General features: G+C 33.6%; 1 protein-coding gene and 3 long non-coding RNA genes across 4 annotated transcripts; all 4 read left to right on the top strand.

Moving 5' to 3' along the window:
• Positions 1-11,120: 11,120 nt before the first annotated feature.
• On the top strand, positions 11,121-12,435 carry LOC149399172 (uncharacterized). Its single transcript, XR_016296801.1, has 4 exons — positions 11,121-11,271; positions 11,345-11,425; positions 11,889-12,044; positions 12,117-12,435. It is a non-coding gene; the product is annotated as an uncharacterized LOC149399172 (long non-coding RNA).
• A 499-nt stretch (positions 12,436-12,934) lies between these two features.
• Positions 12,935-13,972, top strand: LOC149399171 (uncharacterized). The gene is made up of 3 exons (XR_016296774.1): positions 12,935-13,214; positions 13,343-13,407; positions 13,838-13,972. It is a non-coding gene; the product is annotated as an uncharacterized LOC149399171 (long non-coding RNA).
• A 203-nt stretch (positions 13,973-14,175) lies between these two features.
• On the top strand, positions 14,176-15,003 carry LOC149399170 (uncharacterized). Its single transcript, XR_016296775.1, has 3 exons — positions 14,176-14,454; positions 14,561-14,612; positions 14,876-15,003. It is a non-coding gene; the product is annotated as an uncharacterized LOC149399170 (long non-coding RNA).
• Positions 15,004-19,080: 4,077 nt separating this feature from the next.
• On the top strand, positions 19,081-23,204 carry LOC149399169 (putative mitochondrial adenine nucleotide transporter BTL3). Its single transcript, XM_089613793.1, has 4 exons — positions 19,081-19,694; positions 20,102-20,405; positions 21,263-21,727; positions 22,497-23,204. The coding sequence occupies exons 1-4, from the start codon at positions 19,288-19,290 to the stop codon at positions 22,569-22,571; spliced, it is 1,251 nt and encodes a 416-aa protein (XP_089469919.1). The 5' UTR covers positions 19,081-19,287; the 3' UTR covers positions 22,572-23,204.
• Positions 23,205-25,726: the final 2,522 nt, after the last annotated feature.

The following is a 25,726-nucleotide window of genomic DNA, read 5'->3' as shown; positions in this document are numbered from 1 at the left end:
TAAAAAAATTTACGTTTTTTGTTTTGGGTGTCTAAAATATTATTATATATTATTAGAAAGCTTAATGAATTCAAATGAATTTTAAAACTATTTAATTTTATTCATTAAAATTATAATAAATACAAATTAACTTAGCAAAATTAGTTTCTATGAATTTAATTAAATAACTTGCGGAAACCTACAAATTATGTAAATGACTGAAAGGTTATGACATTTTGGTTTTATATTAATTTGATCAAATCCTAAATTCAATATAAAGTTTTTTTATGCATAAGACGATGCATAATATATTCTATGGGTAGCTTTGTAAATGAAATATATACATATATATATATAATATATATATAAATATTTGTCTTTTATCTCGTTTTGTTTAGTGGAGATATCTTCGGCTATGTTCTTTTGTGTTGTGACTTGTGATTTCTATGAGCATTTTTAGAAAGGCAAGAAAAGAAAGAAATAATAAATAAATAAAATTAAAAATTAAACGTTGGAAACTCCTATTGATATATATGGCATATATCATGTCCATTTTCTTTAGGGTATTGATTTTGCATGTATTGAATTTCAACCAACTTCATACGTTTTGTGTCTTCCCATAATTGATAATAATATGGACATGAACATGGGCATCGATTTTTTTGTTCGCACGTATATTTACCAAATATCTTTTCTCATCCCCACCCATTGATATCCGAGAGTAGGGCTACCTTATTTATTTAGGACTATATCCTTAAACAAATTATTTTTTTCATATTATAATTTAGAGAACATTTCATTAATAGTGTTAAATACAATGAAACCCATTCAACAAGTTTTCTTTTAGTACACACCTGTATTATATTTAAAACCAACCAACCCATGTCCCTTGACTTGAGATCTCCTTGACTTTTCAACAATCCATCCTCTTAGCAATCAATTAATAGACAAATATGCATTAGGGATTATCCTTTTTGGTAGGTGGGAACATAGCTATGCTAATTAGCATGGAACGAAACAGCCAATATATGTTGGAATATTTTAATACATTTGTAAAACAAAATCACCTATATGTCGATTGATATAAAGTATAAACCAACCTATTTATATTACAATTTTGTATGTAAGCACGATATTCATCAATGGCATATCATGTGAGAATGAGGATCTCATTTGAAGTGTGGAGGTGAGACTGTAAATATAACTCTCTTTGATGATAGTCTCACATACTATCATGTGAGACATGATGTTATAAGACTGTATGTTATTTGAATCACCTGACGTAATCCACAATATGACCAGTCGCCTATTATAACATGATTAGTCGTATGTTGTAAATTGTGATTTTAGGGGTCTTGTCCGACTGAAATCCACGCTCAAAGAAAACTATATCTTAAATCTGAGATTTTGATATGAAAAAATATTCAAAACTACTCCGATTAAAGATCGGACGCTACAAAAATCAGATCTAATAAGTCTCGATTATTGAAATATAATCAAAAGAAAAAACAAAATATGAAGAAAATGATAAAGATAAAAAGTATATTTATCTACTTAGGTCGAGAGTACTCTAGTGATCGAGACCACTAACATCTATGTATCTCAAGAGAGGCGATGACAACAAAAATTGAAAATCAAGTCTATTAAAATAATTTATATCAGGGGTAGTGTGTATAAAATCAAATCATTGATATATTCGATATTATATATCTTTGGAATATATTTGAAGAAACAAATCAGCATACTATATCTCTATTAAACAAAATCACTAATGTTTTCACCGGTATCATTATTTTAGTCTTCGTTAATTAGTTATTTTTCAATTACTGGCCAAATATTATAAATTTGTAAATGCAGTTTTAGTAGGCTTTTTGGTCATAAACTTCAGTTAATCATCTGTGGAACTCTTCCCATTTAACCTTTTTTTTCTCTCTCAAATAAAGCTTACCACGACAAAATCAACTTATCTAATTATAACTTTAATATCAATTCTTAATGTAAGATTGAGTTTTTCACGTGATGTCATCATATTTGCCATTGTAATGTAGCGCATAAACTAATATTATAACTCTCATTCTCTCCCCTCACATGCAGAATTTAAAGTAATAGAATAACAAATTAGGAAGCGTGGAATCTAGGGATTATTGAGATTGTGATTTAGGTACCATATATTTGTCATGGTTAGGACCAATATGCTATTTAAAATCTGACGTTAAAATTATAAGATCGGATCTGAAGAATAAAGTGTGTCGAAAAGCGAGGACGAAAATGGCCAATTTTTAATATAATTTTATCTAACATGTGGACATGGCGAACTTGAATCTCAACAATATGGAAAGAAAAACAAAATCTTGTTTATATACTATGGAAAAAAATCATGTCAAAATTAAAACTATTCAATCAATAAGGATGATTTTTTTTTTAATAATCTGTGTTAAAATGTTCGATATAATTAAATATACACTATATATATGTATGAATTAAAATAGCAAAAAAAAAAAAAAACTTGTAAAAAATTTGTAGGTCGCAAATAACAAATTGAATCAATCCAATCAAATAGATGATAAGAAAAACAAAAAAAAAATGATGATTTTTTTGCATTTACAATCCTCTACCGACAATATTTGTTCGTGAATTTACTCTCTGAAACTACTTTGGAATACATTACAATGTTTGAGACCTAAATGGCCAATAATTTATAGTTCCATTAAAATTACCAATAATTTATAGTAACATAAACATCAAATTGGTGCATTAAAAACTAAAGAGGCAAAAAGACAAGCAGACAATGAGAGAGAAATGGGGGGTCTCAATCAGACACTAGTCTGTCACTCACGGGCATTTTTAACGATATACCACATATATATTAGGATTATTATATAATATTTAAATATATCATCAAAAATACACTATTTAGTTGTGAGTGTGACCCACCACTTTCTCACGGGGACTCTCTACCAACCCGGACCCACTATCGCCGTGCACCGCCTTGTACTAAAATATATATATTTATATTACACATCGGACAATCTTTTTTTTTTTTAATCAGATACACATCGGACAATCAAACATACAAACAAACCATTTTAACAAAATCTTGTGCAACCGGTGGCGTGTCAAACACAGTTTATGTGGTGGATCTGTTCAATTAATTTATTATATTGTAGTGTTTTTTTATTAACGAATTAATGTTGCGTAAAAGTGGGCATCGGTTAATTAACTAGAAGACTCGGTAAGAGATTAACGGTTCATTATATATTATTTAGTTAGATCAGAATCATCGTTTTTTTACTTAAATATATTTTAAATTATATGGTAAAAATATATCGGGCAAGAAAAAGAAATTACTTTTTCCAATTAAAAAAGAATTCATAGTTATAAGTAAAATTAAGAAAAATATAATTAGTTACGGAAGTGTAGATTTTTAGCCCAAAACAAACTATTGTATTTGTATATAGCCAACATTTGAGAAAATGATTAAATCTAGCCATACGCCCAAATCATATATGATTTTGTACCTGTTTTTCCCTCTAACAAACAGCAACAAAATTACCCGTATTTATTAGCCAGAAAAAAACAAGTAATGACCCGTGTAATTATTCTCGTAAATCAAGAAACGAACGATACACATGCAACAATCACTGTATTAAAAAAATCACCCTTCCCTCGCTATTTTCATTCCTAAACGAACGATATGCACGAAGAAGACAACGAAGATCACAGCTTCCGAATGTAAGTTCTTCACACCTATCAATACTAGTTTTCTTCATGTTAACTTTATTATTTTGGATGTTGTTAGATTGAAAAGAACTATTTTCAAAATAATAGTTTGAAGATCTTCAACTTCGGTTTTATTGTGCTAGTGTAGTAAAAAAAAAAATTGATGATCTTCAACTTCGTATCGAACCCAAAAATTATATAGGTATTTGTTTTTATCGAGTTTTCTGGTTTGTAATTTTTTTAGGCGATTGGTTTAGGATTTTTTTTTTTGTAAATATATGGAAATAAAAAAAAAAAATCAACGGATCAAGTCACTATGTAATCATTTTGAAATATTATAAAAAAGACAGTCTAAATTATTGAAATATGATTCAAATTGAAACCAGGTCTTAATACGTCTACCAAAAAAAAAAAAAAAAAAAAAAAACAACAACAACACAAAAAAATGACACCAAGAGAAAATGAAAGCCAGAGCAGTTAATTTTTTTATGATGGTACGTTCATACTACATAAATAAAGGGCAATGAGCAAAATCATGTAATTAAGCATAATGAACGCTGAAATACTGGCATCATTCAAATTCAAATAATAGCTTCTGGTCAACAATAACTAACTACTACAATCTAGGAAAATAAACGTCTGACTAATTATTAAAAACTTAATTAATTATAAACATAGTTAATTAAAAATTGTAAAAGGGCGTAATAGGCATTTCAGCATGTTTTTTCAACATTCAATTCATCGTTTTGGCTATTTGTTTAAAACTTTTCAAACGTTGGTTGTAATGAAAATAATAAGCTTGATGTGGTCTAGTTGGTTACAAATTTTAATTAGTTACGCCACTTGAAATGTATACATTGTAATTTAACCAATATTTTACATATCTTCAACAAGTAGCAAACTATTCCTATATGATTGTTTTAACATTAATTTGTTACAACTAGTCATTCCCCTTGTTCTTTTTAACATTATAACCAAAATTTCATTTTATTTGTAAAAAAAGTTTACCAGGATCGCAATAAATTAATTAACTAAAAAGTAAATTTAAATTACTGCCGCAGTAAATTAATTAACTAATAAATTTTACTCTTTACTTAATTAATTTATTGCGAGCTTTATGAGCTATTTTATTTTAATAAAATGAAATTTGTGCAACTTATTAAAAGTTGAGTGAATTATTGAGCTATCGGTCTAATTATCATAGTTTTATTTATGTGTACATTCACACTCTTAACCATTACAATTACAATTTTATCGTCCAAAAAATAACTAATGTTTCAAAAATTGTTTAATTAATTATTTGACCTTTAAATTTTTTTTTTTCTATTTTATGAGGTTAATCGTTTTTTGTCCATCCTAAATATTTCCCACAAATTCAAGGATTAGTTTCATTTCATTATCATTTTATTTTTGTTTATTGAAGCAACGTGAATCCTTTGAGTTATGATGTAGTCATTGTTATTTGATTTATAAATTAGTTTCTTTAAATTTATTTTAAAATTTTAAGCGGTTTCTCACTGTTTGTCATTATTTTGTTCAAAATTCATGTACGTTGTGTTATGTTTTTGTTTGTTCTTTTTGGTTCGTAAACGGCCTAGCTACGAGTTATTTGTGTTTGTTACCGTTTATTACCAAAATTAACTATTATTTATAACTAGCAACAAAATTAACCATTATGACCACTTTGGCTGTGTGCATATCGATACAACCCTTTATAAACATATGAAACGGCTATTAAATTTTCAATTGTCTTTTAAAAAGTACAAATATATAATGACAAAAGGTCGAGAGGTTGTGTGAGAACTGATTTTTTTTAAATGTAAAAAAATGAGTATTTTAATTTAAGCGTTTGTCGGTTATTGAAGCAAGGTATTCAAAGTTTGATTTTCAGATATTATAATATTGTAAGGGAGTTAGGGATAATAGCCCATTTAAAGCTCCCTTTGTGTTAATAAATTAGCTTAATTATATAAAAATTAAGAAAATAACTCAAATCAAAGTAAGACACATACGACGTATTGTGAATGAAAATGTAAAGATGAATTCGACTATTTGTTTAATATTTCTATAATTAGACCATAATAATAATTGAAAATAGTCATTTGATTATTTCATTTAATTTATTCTTTAATCATATATTTGAGTTTAATTTTCACATCTTTCAATTAAGTATCTGAAACATGGACTATAACTACAAAGCAATTCGTAAGCTTTTTTTCTAATTCAAATTTGATTGAGCGTGGGTCGTTTGGCATTTGTTGTGGGTCTCATTCACTGAAAGATGATACTAAACCTAACTACGTATTGTAATGACTATATTACATAATTATCCGAAGGAAAATTGTCAAAAGTAGGACTAAATTAAGGTCAATTTTCATTTTCCTACTTTTTTTCAAAAATTTATCAAACAAGGACCGGTCAAACGAAAGTCAAATGAGAGATAAACAAAAATCTACCTATTATACCATCATACTAATTATCAACCTACAATCTTCCTCAATAAAATCTCTTATTTTTTCTCTTTCTTTCTATTTTCCCGCTCATCCCATCGAAAAAACGAATTTTTTTTTTGCCGGCTAAAGTGTAGAAGTAAAACATGCGTTACAAATGGGCATAGCCCTAAAGTTAATCAGTTAATCTCTTTGACCGATTTGACCGGTCGAAAAGCCCACTATTATCCCCGATTGAGTGATTGATACATGTTGGGCTTTCTCATACAAATGTGGGTACACAAAGCCCAACAAGATTGAAAGTTGGCCCAAGATTAAATCATCTTACTAGTAATAAATGTAATTAGGTGTGGTAGGTCTAATTGGTAATTCTATACGAAATCTTCATTGGTAGCAATGTTACAAAAAAAATGTAACAAGGTATTTCATATTATGTAATTTTTTTGAAATATTCATAATTGTACATATTTGTTCCTTGCAAAAAAGAAAAAGGGCCATATAATATGCTATTGTCTGCGGTAACATCAGTATAAAAATGAAAGTGAAATATAAATAACATGCACCAAGAAAAAAATTAGAAGAGTTTCAGGTTTATTAAAATTTAAGTTAAATTAATAAGAAAATTGAGTAATTGAAGGAAAACGAATTTAATGTAAACTGTAATTTTAGGATAAAATATTTGTTAATTTTGTAATGATATATTAATTTATATGAATTAGGGGAAAAGTTGAAAACACTTGCAGTTGTTGGTTGTGACACAATACGATTAAATAGAAAAACCATCATTATTAAAATTTTGAAAAAGACTTATTGTAAAAATAAATGATAAGTTAACTATTTAAATAAAAATCTATATGCATATATTTTTGTTAGTAAGAGAGGGAAAATAAGAAGAGAGGTACAAAAAAAAGGAAGAAAATAGACCAATTAACAAAATATAGTGTTTCACCGCATAAATACGTATTGAGTTTTTTTTACTAGTCGCTGAATGCATACTTGCATTTAATTCACCGCTATTATTGGGGGTAGGGAGGGACTTGAAGCCCAAGTAATTTGATTAGTATTTAATATTGTAATATTACAGGCTGTAATGATCTATGCTAAAAAAGGAAACAAGGATATACAAAAACAAAAACGGAAAGAAAGAAAAAGACGGTGTAAGAAGTTTGTGACCGTTGTACACTACAGCTGTATCAAAACGTAACAGCTCAGCAAGTTGTTTCCGCAAGTTTTCAGGAGAGAGAGTATAACTATAAAGATTGGCGGGACTTTTTCTTTCCTTCATTTGCTCTCCTTCTCTTTCTTTTTTTCAGTTCATTTGGCGATTTAGGGTTTAGATGAAATTGCCGTCTCTGCTCGTTCATTCCCAGCGACTCCGTCTTTGCCTTGTCGCCGAACCCCGACGCCGTCGCCGGCCGTTGTCTAGAAGATCCGTCGGAGCGGGGGTTTCAATCTTCTGCAGAGCCTGGCGTTGGTGGCGTCGATCAGCGGCGATGTCCGCGAGGCCAAGTCGCACCACCAACACAGCTCTCAACCCCTCCGGTGAGAGCTTCTTCCGGCGACGGACAACACCACGGGCTAAAAGTGCGGTTGGAGACCGAGATTCTCTGTGGAAACAAGCCCCGTCACGTCCCTCGAAGAAGAACGCAGAGCGACAATTTCCGTAAAAACCCTAGAAAGCCAAACGAAAACCCTAGATAGCCAAAAGAAAACCCTAGAAACGTAACTTTCTCTCTCTGATTCTATTTTTTGGGTATTTATTCGCTGGGAAGCCACGACGCCGTCGCCGGAATTTGGAGGCCGATCTTCAGCACCGTCCCTCTCAGAAGCTCGTGCTAGTACGGGTCGGGTATTCGTTACCCATCCGTAGAGCCTATGATTGAGTTCGGTGCTGGTGAAGCCAACAGAACCTCGGCGGCGTAGCGGTGATCCGGCCACGCTCGGGTGATCGAGCTGTACAAGGCTTATAGATTCGAATCATCATTCTCGAATAGAGGAAGCTGTAAACAAATAGAGTACTCTCTTTTCCCTTTTTCTTTTCTTTTTGCCATGTTTTGTTTTTATTTCTTACCCAATATCTTCATACAGGATTTGCAAAAAAAGGTTTGATTCATTCGGCTAGTTCTTTGGCGAGGGAGATCGACACGCTTCGCAAGATAGTTCTACCGTTGTATGTGAACAATTTCTTGTTTTATTTACTGATTACTACTAGAGCCTTTATCATAAATTATTTTGCAGTTCCTTTTTCAGTAATTGCAGTGATGTCAGAGGAAAAATATTTGTATAAAGTTTTTACTGTTTGATGTATACCATATTGTTATATTTATATGTGTGCTCCATTTCCTTGCTCTAACTACCACGCTGTTTTCAGGTCAATATTTGAATTTGAGTCTATTCGAACGCTTTTATCATCTCCAGAGTTCACACCCTGTCCCTCCAAGTTTCCAGCTTTGTTTGTCGGAATGTCACGGTGTTCTGGTTGTGGGTACTTTTTGTGGAGTTGGTCATGTCGATCTGCCAGGTCGCGATAAGGTTGTGGGATCAGAGCTTCTCTCGAGACAAGGTTGAGAGACTTGAATTGTCATTGTTGAACGAAGACAGCTGTAAATAGGGAGTATTGGACTATTCTGTGTTGGTTTCTTTGTTTTTTGATTCTTAACACCTTGATGCTTTTCTTGTAGATGTGTGGTAGCAGGAGTTCGATTCATCCGCAGGTCCTCTCTCTCATTGGAAGTGTATAGAGCTGGTAATAGTTAAGGCTGTGCTGAGCGTTGAGTCTGTGTTCGAATTGAAATGAGGATAATTTTCATTAAGATGCGTCTTTTAAGAGGAATTGGAAAGTTGGCTTTCTGTGAAAATCCACAACTTTAGAATCACTGGTGTATTACTATTACTTCATCTGGACAGTTCTTTTATTTGGAAACTGATGGGCTGTTGGAATTTGTATTTGTGTTTGCAGATTCCAGATGTACTGTGTGAACTTGGGAAGCCTTGCGGTATTGCTGTGGTGCGTTTGTATGGAGGGACGTCTAAGGGCCCTCAAATATCGGCTATAAAGTCCGCTGTAAGCATTTCTTCTCTCTTCGCAACTCAGTATTTGAACTCGGAGATCTTGTTCTCTCTATTACATGGTTAAGTGTATAATACCTTATTTCTTGATGTGGCCACTCCAGCTTTTGCAAATACGAGTTAGGATTTTGGGCTCTTTCCAACAGCCAAAACAGGTTAGGTTTTCAACTTCTTCATCTTTTAGGTTCTGTTTTTTTTGGTTTTCCTCTGTTTGTTTATTTGTTTTTTATTTAAAAAAAAAAAATACTCTCAGGTTTGGTATTTTCCCCATTTGCTTAAGCCAAAGGCAAGTCTGTAAAATGAAAATCTTACAAGCTGATGGATTTCAACCTGATATGTTCACACTCTGATTCACAGGACTTGTTGAGAAGGGTTTGTTTCATTCGGCTCGTTCTTTGGCGAGTGAGATCGACACCTTTTGCAAGGAAGGTCAGATCAAGGAAGCCAACAATCTCTCAAAAGAAATGGAGACCGAGGAACGTAGAGCTTTCAACACGCAACAAGACCACTGGTGTAAGTCATTTTATGTTGTCCAATCTCTTGTTTTATTTACTAAAAGTGCTGTATTCGTATATTATTTTGTAGTTACCGTTATTGATCTCCTCATGGAAGGCCAAGTGACACTTGCAGAGGAGCTGATAACTAGGCTGACATGGCCGTCTAACACCGAGTTATTCTGTTCATCTATCAAACTTAATTAACTTCTCAAACTTTCTTACTTAATTTTTTTTCATGACCATCTATTAAATATCACATCGTTTAATGTTCTATTTCTTTCATTTAATGCAGACATTTCTTGCTGTTTCTTCTATGGCAAACTCATTTACAGTTAATGCAATCAACACAATTGCCTCATCTTTGCCATGTTCAAGCGCGGAAAAGTCAATAGAGCTTCCATTCAAACGGACAAAACAGGTTAGCGTTTCAACCTCTTCGTATTTCTAGCTTCTGTTTTATTTTGTTCTTTGATAAAAAATGACTCTTAGGTTTGGTTTTCAACTTCGTCATCTTTCTACCATCTGTTTGGTTTTTTCAACTTCTTCATCTTTCTACCTTCTGTTTAGTCTTTTTTTTTTTTTTTAAATAAACTCAGGTTTGGTTTTTTTATTTCCCATTTGCTTGACCTGAAGCAAATTTTATGTGATCGCCTCTGCGTTATGAATAAAGTTTTATTGAATGGTACCCTGTTTCTAAATCTCATGTACCCTTCCCTGGTGCTGACAGTGAAGATTTCTTTTTCATTTTACATTCTTGTGATATAACTTCAACCATCCTCACTTTGATAACATGGTAAGAGATAGCAGAAAATAGTGTTAGTTTGATAATATATTTGATGATTATAAATATTGCTGCTTTGGTGGTAGGTGTTTTAGTGCATTCCATAATGCATAGCCTATATGCAATCATAACCTTCTGTCGAGTATCAAAGGTTCAAAAGAAGATGTTTGCTAAAAAGATCCATATAAAGGTACATTCTTTATATTCTGCAAAACATATGTTTCTTATTTGCGGGTTATTTCTATTTATATTACTTGTGTGTTCGTGTGTGAGGATATTTCTATGTGAAAGAATATATCCTTGATGTTTATTGGCAAACTCTCATCCACGTTTTTATTTTGGGAGTTACTCAAGGAACACACATTCTTCAGAGGTACAATATCTTCTGTCAGTGCAGCAGGCTTTGGCTCCTTTCCGTTTTTATATATTTGGGTACAATATCTTCTGTTTGTTTTGTACTATAATTAAATTATGTTTTTTTTTCTACATGCGAGAAATCAGAGGCTTTATATGGTTGTGAAAGTCTGATATAGTCACCGGTTCCCCAATTCGGTGAATTAATAAGATTTTTTTTTAACACGACAAGGTCTATGATTTGTTTTTGTGCTTGTATCATAGTGATTGAGTATTCCAGTTTGGTTTTGCAAATTCAACCTTGTGCTCCATAGTCGTGGAGAGTGGCGGCTAATCCCTATTTGAAACACCCGAATCCAACAGAAGCTCGACGGCATAGCGGTGATTCGGCCACGCTCGGGTGATCGAGCTGTAAAGAGGAGTACTCTCATTTTCTTTTCTCTTTTCTTTTTGCCCTCTTTTGTATTTATTTCTTATCCAATATCTTACCACAGGCTATGCGAGGAAGGTTTGATTCATTTGGCTAGTCCTTTGGCAAGGGAGATCGACGTGCTTTGCAAGATAGGTCTACCGTTGTATGTGAACAATCTCTTGCTTTATTTACTGTTTGGTTTTCCTCTGTTTGTTTATTTGTTCTTCATAATAAAAAAAAGGGTCAAGCGGCTAAATGGCCAAATAGAACTTAAGGATTTGCAAAATAGCCAAAGTTTATCAAGTATAAGCAAAATAGCCAAGCTGCGATTATTAATCCAGGCAGGATTAAATTTAATCCACACAAAATATCGGGATTAAATTTAATCCAGGCAGGATTAATTTAGTCCAGGGATGAGAGTAATGGCTATTTTGGTTAACCTAATGAAACTATGGCTATTTTGCAAAACCCATAGTTTGAATTGGCTAGTTCATGCCATTTTTCCTAAAAAAAACCCCTCAGGTTTTGTATTTTCCCCATTTGCTTAAGCCGAAAGCAAGTCTGTAAAATGAAAATCTTACAAGCCGATGGATTTCAACCTGATATGTTCGCACGCTGATTCACAGGACTTGTTGAGAAGGGTTTGTTTCATTCGGCTCGTTCTTTGGCGAGTGAGATCGACACCTTTTGCAAGGAAGGTCGGATCAAGGAAGCCAACAATCTCTCAAAAGAAATGGAGACCGAGGAACGTAGAGCTTTCAACATGCAACAAGACCACACGTGTAAGTCATTTTATGTTGTCTAATCTCTTGTTTTATTTACTAAAAGTGCTGTATTTGTATATTATTTTGTAGTTACCGTTACCGATATCCTCATGGAACGCCAAATCACACTTGCAGAGGAGCTGATAACTAGGCTGACAAGGGTCTAACACCGAGTTATTCTGTTCATCTATTAAACTTAATTAACTTCTCAAACTTTCTTACTTAATTTTTTCATGACCATCAATTAAACATCACATCGTTTAATGTTCTATTTCTTTCATTTAATGCAGACATTTCTTGCTGTTTCTTCTCTGGCAAACTCATTCACAGTTAATGCAATCGCACAATTGCCTCATCTTTGCCATGTTCAAGCGCGGAAAAGTCAATAGAGCTTCCGTTCAAACGGACAAAACAGGTTGCTGTTTCTTCTGTTTTATTTTGTTCTTTAAATAAAAACGACTCTTAGGTTTGGTTTTCAACTTTGTCATCTTTCTACCATTTGTTTGGTTTTGTTCTTCAAATAAAACACTCTCGGTTTTTGTTTTCGACTTCTTCATCTTTCTACCTTCTGTTTAGTCTTGTGTGTGTGTGTGTTTTTTTTTTTTTTTTTTTTTTTTTTTAAACTCAGGTATGGTTGTTTTATTTCCCATTTGCTTGAGCTGAGGCAAATTTGATGTGATCGCCTCTGCGTTATGAATACAGTTTTATTGAATGGTACCCTGTTTCTAAATTTCATGTACCCTTCCCTGGTGCTGACAGTGAAGATTTCTTTTTCATTTTACATTCTTGTGGTATAACTTCAACCATCCTCACTTCGATAACAATGGTAAGAGTCAGCAGAAAATAGTGTTGGCTTGGTGATATATTTGATGATTATAAATATTGCTGCTTTGGTGGTAGGTGTTTTAGTGCATTCCATAATGCGTAGCCTATATGCAATCATAACCTTCTGTCGAGTATCAATGGTTCAAAAGTAGATATTTGCTACAAAGATCCATATAAAGGTACATTCTTTTATATTCTGCAAAATATATGTTTCTTATTTGCGGGTTATTTCTATTTATATTACTTGTGTGTTCGTGTGTGAGGATATTTCTATGTGAAATAATATATCCTTGATGTTTATTGGCAAGCTCTCATCCACGTTTTTATTTTGGGAGTTACTCAAGGAACACACATTCTTCAGAGGTACAATATCTTCTGTCAGTGCAGCAGGCTTTGGCTCCTTCCCGTTTTTATTTGGGTCAGAATTTACACTAATATAGTAGCTGATTGAACTATTGTTTATCTAATCTAACATATCTGAAATCTTTCAGGCTGCAAGGCTTAACTAGGAGTCCAGCAGGCTTAATAAGGCTTAATTTAGCTGAACAATGCAGCGGTATTTATCGGTATCTTTTGTTGATATATTTTCAAACTGAATCAGACACAAAAACTATATTGGGTCATCAGATGCGTGGTTACAAGATGATAGAGGTTGTCATAACAGAACCGTGAGTGCGAATGCGCGTCGGTCCGTCCGTGACGTTTTTGTTACAACATTAGGTATATAAATAGAAGGAATAGTGAGGAAAATGAATAAATTCTTTTTGGGAGAAAGCGGATTAAAGCTGTAATAAACAGAGTTGTACCGAAGTTAATAATTATTCCATTGCCAATTTATGTTGTAAATCGCTCACTCTAGTGTTCTTTATTTTTTTTATTTTTTTGGATATATATATATTTTTTATACTATTTGATGTATATTATAAAGGGAGCTATTTTTATGCGTGTGCTCGATTTCCTTGCTCTAACTACCATGCTGTTTTCAGGTCAATATTTAAATTTGAGTCTATCCGAAAGCTTTTATAGTCTCCAGAATTCACATCCCATCCCTCCAAGTTGCCAGCTTTGTTTGTCGGAAAGCTCACGGTGCTCAGGTGGCGGGCGGGTACTTTTTGTGGAGTTGGTGATGTCGATCAGAGCTTCTAACTCTTTTTCTTATTTGACTATTCTTAACACCTTTGTTTTGTGATTCTTAAAACCTTGATGCTTTTGTTGTAGATGTGCAATAGCAGGAGTTCAATTCACCCGCTTGTCCTCTCTCACTCTCATTGGAAGTGTATAGAGTTGGTATTAGTTACGGTTGTGCTGTGCAGTGTGTTGAGTCTATGTGTGAATTGAAATGAGTATAATTTTCATTAAGATAAGTCTTTTAAGAGTGATTGGAAAGTTGGCTTTGTGTGAAATTCCATAACTTTAGAATTACTGGTGCATTACTCCATCTGGACAGTTATTTATTTGAAAACTAATGGGCAGTTTGAATTTGTATCTGTGTGTGCAGATTTCAGATGTACTGTGTGAACTTGGGAAGCCTTGCGGTATTTCTGCGGTGTGTTTGCATGGAGGGACGTCCGAGGGCCCTCAAATATTGGCTCTAAATTCTGTTGTAAGCATTTCCACTCTGTTCATAACTCAGTATTTGAACTCGGAGATCTTGTTCTCTCTATGACATGGTTACGTGTATAATACCTTATTTCTTGTGGCCATTCCAGTTTTTTGCAAATATGAGTTAGGATTTTGGGCTCTTTCCAACAGCCAAAACAGGTTAGGTTTTCAAGTCTCAGGTTTGGTGGTATTTTCCCCATTTGCTTAAGCCGAAAGCAAGTCTATAAAATGAAAATCTTGCACGCTGATGGTTTTCAACCCGATATGTTCACACGCTGATTCACAGACCTTGTTTTCATCAGGATTATTTTTCCTCGAAAAACTTAATTACTTTCTCAAACTTTTTACTTAATTTTTTTTTTTTTATGACTATCTATTAACTATCACATCGTTTAATGTTCTATTTCTTTCATTTATTGCAGACATAGCTTGCTGCTTCTTCTCTCTGCCAAACTGACTCACAGTTTCTGCATTCATGCAATCACAATCGTCTCATCTTTGCCATGTTCAAGCGCGGAAAAGTCAATAGAGCTTTCCATTCATACGGACAAAACAGTTTAGCTTTTCAACCTCTTCATATTTATAGCTTGTGTTTGATTGTGTTCTTTATCTTTAAATAAAAGACAACCTTGCGTTTGATTTTTCAACTTCTTCATCTTTCTACCATCTGTTTTAGTTTTGTTTTTCAAATAAAACACTAGGTTTTTGTTCTTCATCTAAAAAAGCTCAGGTTTGGGTTTTTTATTTCCCATTTGTTTGAGCTGAAGCAAATCTGATGTGATCACCTCTGCGTTATGAATTATGTTTTCTTGAGTGTTGCCCTGTTTTTTAAATTTCATGTATTATTCCTGCTTGCTGTTAGTGAAGATTTCATTTTTTCATTTCAAATCCTTGAGGCATAACTTCAACCATCCTTCATTTGGATAACATGGTAAGAGTTATCAGAAGATAGTGTTAGTTTGATGATATATTTGATGCTTATAAATATTTCTTTGGTACCCATCCTGAGTTCGATTCTGACCAACACGTGTGTACTCACCTAGCAATCGCTAGTGTTTCAAGTTCCCAAATGTTGTGGGGCCAGACAGGGAACAGTAAATAAAAAAATTATTGTTTTGGTGGTAGGTGTTTTAGTACATTCGATAATGCATAACCTATATGCAATCATAACCTTCTCTCGAGTATCAATGATTCAAAAGAAGATGTTTGCTACGAAGATCCATATAAAGGTACATTCTTTAATATTCTGCGAATATATATTTCTTATTTGAAATCACCCGTCAAATAAAGATGGTGTTGAACCAAAACGAAAAAAGGAATTTCAACATTATGAAAGCAGTCCTGAATTTCTTCCTTGTTGTATACATTTTTTTTTTTTTTCATATAGGCTATTTGGTCTCTTTATAGTGAATTTCTAAATGCTTTATTTTTACTTTTGTTTTTTACTTTAATGTTTTTTTGCGTGTGTAATTGAAGGTTTATTACATCCTTACCAGCTCGAAGGGTCAAACTGCTTACGTTTCTCTTGGTCCGAACAAAGCCATGCTATACTTGCCGATGAGATGGAACTCGGTGAGTCTTTGTTTTCTTCTTTTGTCTAGTTGGAAAGGTGTTCTTAATTGCTTTCCTTCTCTAGTCAACGTCTAAAAAAGATTTGGTCTTGTCTTAAGAATTGAATCTCTGATGCCTGATGAAACACAATCTGACAATAATAGTGAACACAATTTGCACAGATGAGCACTGATAATATGGATTGAAAAATGAGAGTTACGGCTTACGAGTGGTCTGAGAGACCCGCGGCTCTCCTAGAGTTCTTATAGCAGAAAAGTTCCCGAATGGACCGATAACCTTCTATCTCTGAAATTCCCTCTATTCTCTCACCCTCGAATATTCCCTCCAAATCCTTAACTAAATCTCCCATCAAGGAAAATGGCTAATTCTTCACCAAAGGAGTTGTTATCTTCAAACTGATGTGGAAATTTCTGTTTGTTTTGTATTGTAATTCAATTATGTTTTTTTACTACATGCGAGAAATCAGAGCTATATTTGATTGTGAAAGTCGGATATAGTCACCAAGGTCTATGATTTGTTTTTGTGCATGTATCATAGTGTGATTGAGTATTCCAGTTTGGTTTTGCAAACTCAACCTTGTGCTCCAGAGTCGTTACGGCTTACGAGTGGTCTGAGACACCCGAAACCAACAGAATGTCGATGGCATAGCGGTGATTCGGCCACGCTCGGGTGATCAAGCTGTAAACAGGAGTACTCTCATTTTCTTTTCTCTTTTCTTTTTGCCCTGTTTTGTATTTATTTCTTATCCAATATCTTACCACAGGCTATGCGAGAAAGGTTTGATTCATTCGGCTAGTCCTTTGGCAAGGGAGATCGACGTGCTTTGCAAGATAGGTTTACCGTTGTGAACAATCTCTTGTTTTATTTACTGATTACTACGAGTCCATTTATTATAAAAAGACATTGTCCCAACTACTACATTTGATAAGTTTTTTTTTTTTTTTTTTTCAATTTCTCATTAAAAGCTTAATTTGACCAAAAATACTACTAAGTCACTTGTACAAATACAATTTTACCCTTAACAATTGATGTCAACAATTGATATCAATTGTTGACATAGATGTCAACAATCGATGTCAATTGTTGACATAGATGTCAACAAACAGAAAAAACAAAACTCACGGATGTCAACAATAGATGTCAATTGTTGAAATAGAGATGTCAATTATTGACATCATGTTGAGGGTAAAATTGCATTTGTACAAGTGGTGTACTAGTATTTTTAGCCAAATTAAACTTTTGGTGAAAAATTGAAAAAAAAAACTTATCAAATGGTAATAGTTTAGGCAATTTCTCTATTATAAATTGATTTGCAGTTCCTTTGTCAGTATAGGAGTGATGTCTGAGTAAAAATATTTGTATACAATGCATATTTCTCATATGAAATGGACGTGTACAAAGAATGCAACTGTTATCATCTCAGGGTTAAAGGGAATTAAAATATCAACTAAACAGTTAGGAGGTATAAGGTTAGAATAATTCGATGTTTTTATTACAATATTGGAAGCATATTACAATAATTCGACCTCAGGGTTCAATTCTCTTTTATAAAGTGAGAATGTAGTTGGAAGCATCAAAGGTATGGGCACTCGACTCAGACAAGCAGTATTTCAATTACAAATTGTATAAAATTCTTGGTTTCTACTTTATTCCACCTCTTATCAACATTGAAGCTAACAATATCTCGTAGATTTTTGGGCATGACAAGGATTCCATATACAATAATATGGTTCATGTATGTCCTTTATCTAAGTAAATGGATAGACCGACAGAGTGAGTTTTTTTTTAATTTATTGATGAACAAAATAATCATTGCTGAATTGTCAAATAAATTAGCTATATATATTGGCATATGTATTGTATATATACATATATATCAATTAGATTAGTAAACACGCTGTAGTAGTTTTCTAGCTCAATAGCTTTTTAATGCAGCATATGATAATTTCATTGCTTCACGTTCGAATTCACAATCTTTTTTAAAATATGTGATTCTCCAATATAATTTAAACTTTTGACAAATTCGATGCTAAAAGATGAGGTCCGTAAAAGAGTTACAAGTCCTTTAAAAAAAAAAGAATTCTAAGTAATTTTGATTTAATGTTTCTCCCTCAGTTTAGTATCTATTTTCTTTCTCTGATTTAGTCACTTTCAATAATATTTTAAAACAAAATGATTCATCTCTCTACTTCAACTCAAAGGACCTAGTTAGAAAAATCATAGGATGATATATGTATAGTGTAACATTTTTAAAATAGTGGTTGTTTTAAAAAATTTAAATAAGTGTTTTTTAAAGTGTAAAAAATTATTAATTTTTAATTGTTTACGACATGAACATTATTATTTTGCGATAAAAACTTTAAACACTATTTTCACGAATAATTTTTAAAAATAAAACACCATCGCATGCAAAATTTCTAAAATCTAGTTTGAATAACATTGCCTTAGTCTCGACATAAGGTACGTGTCGGTCTTGACTATAGACAAGCAAGACATCGGTCTAAGGTCTTCGATTAAGCTCCAAAATTTAAATATAGTTACAAGAAAGATAGGTCTTAAAATTCTGAATTTTCAGCAGAATTTTCTTTTATATTTAAATTTTTATTATTATCGAAATATCTAAAAATATTATTTCATCTAGAGATCTTACTGAATTCGGGCCGACCCTGCAGTAGTTTACGAAGAAAAGAATAAACAAGACATGGAACAAAATCAACTAGTCCAAATTGCCCTAAGGTAGATTCCAACTTTATTCTCCTGAATAAAACAAATTTCTCTTCAAATTAAATAATGCAAATAAAAAAGCCTGATTTTTTTTTTATAAATAAATAAATGAAACCACATTTCACTCTCAATTACATAACAACAAAACGACGTGTCACATGTCATGTTGAACATACATTTTTCCCATAAAATGGAAATGGAAAATGAAAAGAAAAAAATTCGAACATGCAATTTTCACCAACACCAAAAATGAAAATAATCAAACGTAATGCGAAGGGAGCTCTCTCGGCTATGGAAACCGAAAAACAATAATAATAAAAAATTATATTAAAAGTTCTCTAGTCACTCTCTCGCTCATTATTCCATTACACAACATATTCCATTCCTCGTCATCTTCAAGCTTTCAACTGTATAATATATATATATACACACACATCAATATGTGTATATATATACCCATTACTTGAATCAAATCCCTTCTTCTGATGTTTGTCCGTCCCCGCCACGACGCCGTTTCACGAGGCTCGAGCTCGGTCAAATGTGGGGCGCCGAACCAGAGATGGCGAGTCTTAGCCGCCTGATGATCGACGCCCTTCCTCAGCCGTGCGATGGACTCACCGGCGGCGGAGGACTGTTCCTCGATCCGGCGCACGCGGTTTCTCCGTCGTTCGTGTCGCTGATCTCGCCGGAGAGACGGCGGTTCGCGGTCCGGAGATTAGGTTTCGGCGGCCGCGGAGGAAGACCGTTCATGTCGGTGAGCTTGTCGATGAAGAAGAGAAACGGCGGCGACGAGTCGGAGGAGGCGGAGGAGGGGTACGATCGTGATTCGGGGGAATTTCGGGGGCGAAATGGGAATATTGCTGTCAAGGGGAAGGAGAAATCTTCAGGGGCTTTTAACATGACTAAGCATCTCTGGGCTGGTGCTATTTCTGCTATGGTCTCAAGGTTTTTTATTCTTTTTTATTTTGTTGTTGAATTGAAATATGGTATTCACAATTTTTGTACTCTTTTAAATGTCATTTTCAGAGCAACTTAGCGATAAATTATAGATGCGATTGATAATCTCATTGTAAATTTTTTTTTTTCATTCTCTTTTACAGTGTGTGTTGTCTTGTATATGGATTAATCATCTTTAGAATTTGGACCAAGTCCTGAGCTTTTTGGTGTTTCAAGTATTTTTTCTCTCTATTTAAAAAAAAAAAAAAAGATATTTAGTGTATGGTTGTACTGTTAGAAAAGTCATTTTCAGTGTTGGTGTTTCAGATATCGGTCAGTTTTGCATTTTCACAACATGATACTGATAATGAATAATTAGTATATGTGATACAAATATTTTTTTAAAATTATTTCAGGACATTCGTCGCGCCTCTGGAGAGGCTAAAGCTTGAGTACATCGTGCGGGGCGAGCAGAGAAAGCTGGGCGAGGTGATCGGGGCGATCGCGGCCTCTCAAGGGCTCTTGGGGTTTTGGAAAGGGAATTTCGTGAACATACTCAGAACCGCTCCGTTCAAGGCCATCAATTTCTACGCCTACGACAGGTACAGAGACCGGCTGATGAAAATTTCCGGCAGAGACGAGACCACCAACTTCGAGCGCTTTCTCGCTGGAGCCGCCGCCGGGGTCACTGCCACCGTGCTTTGCATACCCATGGACACTGTAAGTACTGAAACTGCTCAATGAGTTAGGGCTTGGATCGGAGTAAGTTGCAATAGGTTTTCGTGTTCTTCCATTTGTCTGTCTGTGTGTAAAGGCGTGTTCAAATTGTGGTGATTCACTTTGCTGTGTTTAGATCTGTACTCATGTTTGTTAAGCCTCTTGTGTTGAGAGCCAAGCGACAATTCCCGAGGGTTATAGAGACTGCTAATAGATAAGTTACTAATTCTACGATAAGTTATTGAGAGAATTGAGTAAATTGATTAGAATAGTTATTCTAGTAGTGGATTAGTGAAAGTGGCCTCTCGAATTATATGACGATTTGGTGAAAAATTATTAAACCTTAGGCTCTAAGAAACATTGTAAGCTTTGTAATATGTTATTGTTGAGAGCTAAAACTCACAATTCGTGGGTAGTCAATTGTCTAATAGGTTTAAGCTACTAATTTTACTATAAGTTATTGAGAAAATTGAGTAAATTGATTAGTTTAGTTATTCTAGTAGTAGATTAGTGTAAGCGGCATCTCGAATTATATGACAATTTGGTGAAATTATCATACTCTAGGCTCTAAGAAAACATTGTAAGCTTTGTAATATGTTCTTATTGAAACGAACCTTAGGCTCTATCAAACTCATAACTTGTGGGTAGTTCATTGAAGTTTAAGGTTTCAAAACAAACATCACAAAAAGACAAGACTCTCTTAATTCTTTAAAAAGTAGAAAAAGAGAATTTTGCAGAGAAATGCGAGACTTGCTCGACAGAAAAAACACGAAAAGGGCACAGAAGCCTACCATTCTCAAAGTAGGGGCAGCAATCAGTACCGTATTTACAATTTTTTTTTTTTTTTTTTAACTTTTCAGATCCGGACGGTGATGGTGGCGCCGGGCGGGGAAGCCCTGGGGGGTCTAGTGGGCACGTTCCGGCACATGATCCGAACGGAAGGGTTGTTATCCCTTTACAAGGGTTTAGGGCCGTCGATCGTGAGCATGGCTCCGTCGGGGGCGGTGTTCTACGGAGTGTACGACGCTCTGAAGTCGGCGTACCTTCGGTCCCCCGAGGGTCGGCGGAGGAGCGAGGGCATGGCGACGACGGGGGAGCGCAGCGCCTTCGAGCAGCTCGAGCTGGGGCCGGTGCGCACTCTCGTGTACGGAGCCGTCGCGGGGCTCTGCGCCGAGGCCGCCACCTACCCGTTCGAGGTCGTCAGGAGGCAGCTCCAGATGCAGAGCGGGCCCGCCAAGATGACCGCTCTCTCCACTCTCTGCAAGATCGTCGACCGAGGCGGCGTTCCCGCTCTCTATGCTGGCTTACTCCCCAGCTTGTTGCAGGTACTTTTTTTTTTTTTTTTTAATTCTTGAGAAATTTGAAAAAAAAATTATGACTTGTATGTCGTGGAATTGGGTCTTTTTTTTTTTTTTACTTGAATGGTGTCCGAAATTTGGAAAAATATGACTCGTTTGACTATATTACTCTGATGACTTAAAAACTACATCATCCGTATGCACTCGGAAGCAAATTTTTTTTATTTTATTTTTGCGGCCGCGGGTGGCCGAGTGCGACTGTATGTTGTTTTTTTTCTTAGTGAGGGATGTTGGTCAAACAAATCATATTTTTGTCAAATTGTCGAATTTTATTATTCTTACACTTTTTTTTAATGCTTTAGAAATTTGAAATAGTATAAGTCATGAAATTGGGTTTTTACTCGATAGCGTTTGACAAAAATATCCTTGATGACTAAAAACATTCAGCGTTCGGCTGCAATGGGCCACAACCTGAAGCAGATTTTTTTTTTTTTTTTTTGCTTCCAGCTATGGCCATATGCAGATGGACGTTGTTTTTCTTAGTCACTGAGGTTATTTTGGTCTAACAAGTTATAATTTTATAATGTTTTACTAATTTTGGAAAAAAAATCAGTTTCATGGCTTATAAGTCATATTTTTTTACTTCTCTTTAATTGAGTGTGAATTCCCTAGTAATGGATATGGAGATACTGTGCTAACTCATTATATAGCTGATTCGTTATAGTACTAATTTATGATTTGGCACTCAATGAGTGTTTTTTGATATATATATTTTTATTTTATTGTGGGCGTGTAGGTTTTACCATCAGCTGCTATTAGCTACTTTGTGTACGAGTTCATGAAGATTGTTCTCAAAGTAGAGTCCGCTTAGAATTTCTGTTTCCATTTGAAGGTTTGTTGGCAGCAGAGATACTTTTTCTATCTTTTTTTTTTTTGGGCAATAATCTCATTGAGTTCTTGATTTCGGTTTAACTTCATGGCATCGGATTTTGGTGGCATTGATTTCACACCCGATTCTTTTTTTTTTCGTTGAAGTTAGGCCATCGTTTTGAAGTGTCTGATCTGGTCAAAGCTGAAATCAAGTGTCACTTGACATTATGTGCATTTCAGCTTCCACTTGAAAAAATTAGACTTTTTTTTTTCTTTCATAATGATAAACTATTCAAGGTTTGAAATAGCGGGGAACAGGCCGAAACTGATTGAAAAGTTTTAAAAGCCCAATTTTGTCGTTTGAGATTGCCCAATCTAACTTACTATTTATAACCTTTTTTTTTTCCCCTTCTAAGTTTCCCCTACTTTCTCCGGGCCTTTTCCAAAGAGATGTTTGTTTTTAGTTGTATTGCATTTGCATGAGTACAAATCGTTGTACAATACAAAACCAAGCACAACAGGGATGAGTACAATGTAGCAATATACAATACAATGAAGACAATGAATGATACAATATTAATTGCCATTTTTTGGTTGTGTGGCAAATTATTGTACGTTTGATATCATTGCATAAGTTTTAACATTACCTTTTATTTCTTTTATTCTTTATTTATTTTTCTTAATTATCAATCTTTCAACACTAATAAAAAATCAATAAATGACAAATTCAATTATTGTAAACTCTTTAATTTATCATTTAATTAATTAACAATATGATAATTACTCATCAAACATAAAATAAAAACATTATCGTTTAGTTTTAGTAGATGATAATAATATGTAAATAAAATATATTAAATATTAATACTTTTTGGTTTACTGTAATATTATTATTAATTATATATATACATGTATTTATTTGTTCATTAGATACCCCTCGATAAATCTGGTATTTATTGGTTAATCACGTCGGTAACGGTAACTTCATAGGTACAATTTATTCTTTTTTTTTTCTTGGATAATACGATAGGTAACGGTATTTCAACCATTGCGGCCGGCCCAATGCCCACCGGGGCCTACAGCGAACATTAGAATTGTGGCCTTGTTAAAGAAACGGTTCAAGCCAAAAATCAAGTATTTTAATAACATTCAAAAATCGATTTTGAATGTTATTGCCGAAATTGATTTAACCACTTGCATCAAAGTCTAACATCATATAAGAAGGGTTTAATTTAAACCCAGTATCACAATTAAAGAAATAATGGGCTTAGGGCCCAATTATCATGACGTAAATTAATCAAAAGAGAGGATAATCAGAATAGTGGCACAAGAATTGAATCAAGCTCTTGATATCGTGCAAGTGAATGGAATATAAGCTTGAATGGAATAGTGGCAAAAATTTTGGGCCTTCTCCAAATATTCACGGGCCTTAAGCAAGAGCTTACTTCGCTTACCTATTGGGTCGGCCTCTTTTACATTAATACCATATATTTATAGGGTCCATTAGGAAAATAGCCAATTTAAACGTTTGACATTGCTAAATAGCCAACGTTTGGTAAATCTAAGATTTATCGAACGTTGTTTATTTAGTAATGTCAAACGTTTAAGTTGGCTATTGTTCTAACTTTTTGATATTATATACAATTTAGCACATATAGTCTGGAGAACTAAAATGACATATATAGTTTGGAGAATTAAAATGTCATGTCACTTTCTGGCTGCTAAGACAATTTTTCATTTGCTTTTATTTTCATTCAAAATCTTGATTTTGCATTTTTTTAATCATTGTAAATAATATAGCTACAAAATATATGGCTTGGTGCTGCTGACCAAAACTATATATTGAGTCAACTCAAAATATACCCAAGTTTTTCAAAAACGTATATAAAAAAATGAATATAATTTAAAATGCAATAATATCTTAATTCGAGTATATCTAATAATCAAGAACATGACGAGGTTATTTATCTTCAAACTTGAATGAAGTACCATTTGTAACTGAAAATTGAAGAACTCACTGGAGAGAGTCTTGGATGGATAATATTTGCGAAACCAAAAGAGGTTAAGATGTTATACTTAAGTTAAAGCACAAGAATTCGCTCGACTTTGAAGATGCTTGGAAGTACAACGAAGAAATGGAGACCAATGCCTTAAGAAGGTGAGATTAAAACTCTTGTTAGTGCGGTTGCAAACTTGATTATTAATTTATCTTCGAAGATCGGGCATTTGTAACATCCAAGAAGCTTTTGTCAACTAAGATATCGTTGAAATTAGTGGATTCAATTATAATTTTATTAATTATGTGAATGTTTCTAAAGAAAATTATGGTCGTCCTATCAATGATCATTAGGTTATGAGTATCAAGGTGTTACTCGACCATAATTTCAGATTTAATTTCCAGAATATACATGGAAATAAACGATTTATACGGAAAAAAATATGTGTATAAACGATATATGCGGAAAAAGATATGTGTATAAATACTTCGATCCTTTCATTAATCTATCCGGCCCTCCGATAAAAATAAAAATAAAAACTATCCCCTCCCTTCTTACAAAAAAAAAAAAAAAAAAAACTGTCCCCTTCTATCAATTCTATATATGTACAATAGTATAAAAGAATCTTAATCAACCTAAGCTATCGAATCCTAATATTATTCGCTAATATAGATTATCAGTATTATACTATTATTGGGTTCATTTGACTCGCCGGTGAAGAAACATACACGAAACCATCTCTACATTATGTATGTATTATATATTGTTAAAAATAATATATCTATGAAATCTAACCCTACAATCTGATGAGAGAAACTTTAATAACTGATCAATTATAATAATAATAATGTATTTCTAAAAAAAAATAAAAAAATAATAATAATGTAGGAGGAGATAAGGACTGCTTTTTTACCCATAGCTTTTAGAAGAAGAAAGAAAAGGACATCTATTCAAATCCGAATTAAAAAGAGTCATTAAAAATAGATAAGGAAAATCAATTAACCCCCGATTTTTGCGTAAGCTGGGTCCAAATAAATAAATAAATAATAAAAGGAAAAGGCAATTAAATTAGCTACGTCAACGAAAGAGTGAAGTGAAAAAAAGTCTCGCACACACTCACACACATAAATAGAGTTTAATCGATTTGTTTCTGTGTCCC

The sequence above is a fragment of the Urtica dioica genome, chromosome 4 (genome assembly GCF_054948205.1).
Source record: "Urtica dioica subsp. dioica isolate 48M chromosome 4, U.dioica_male_clone48M_v1_H2, whole genome shotgun sequence".
Taxonomy (NCBI): Eukaryota; Viridiplantae; Streptophyta; class Magnoliopsida; order Rosales; family Urticaceae; genus Urtica; species Urtica dioica.
The sequence above is the reverse complement of the archived record's forward strand: the minus strand, read 5'-3'. Positions and strand labels throughout refer to the sequence as shown.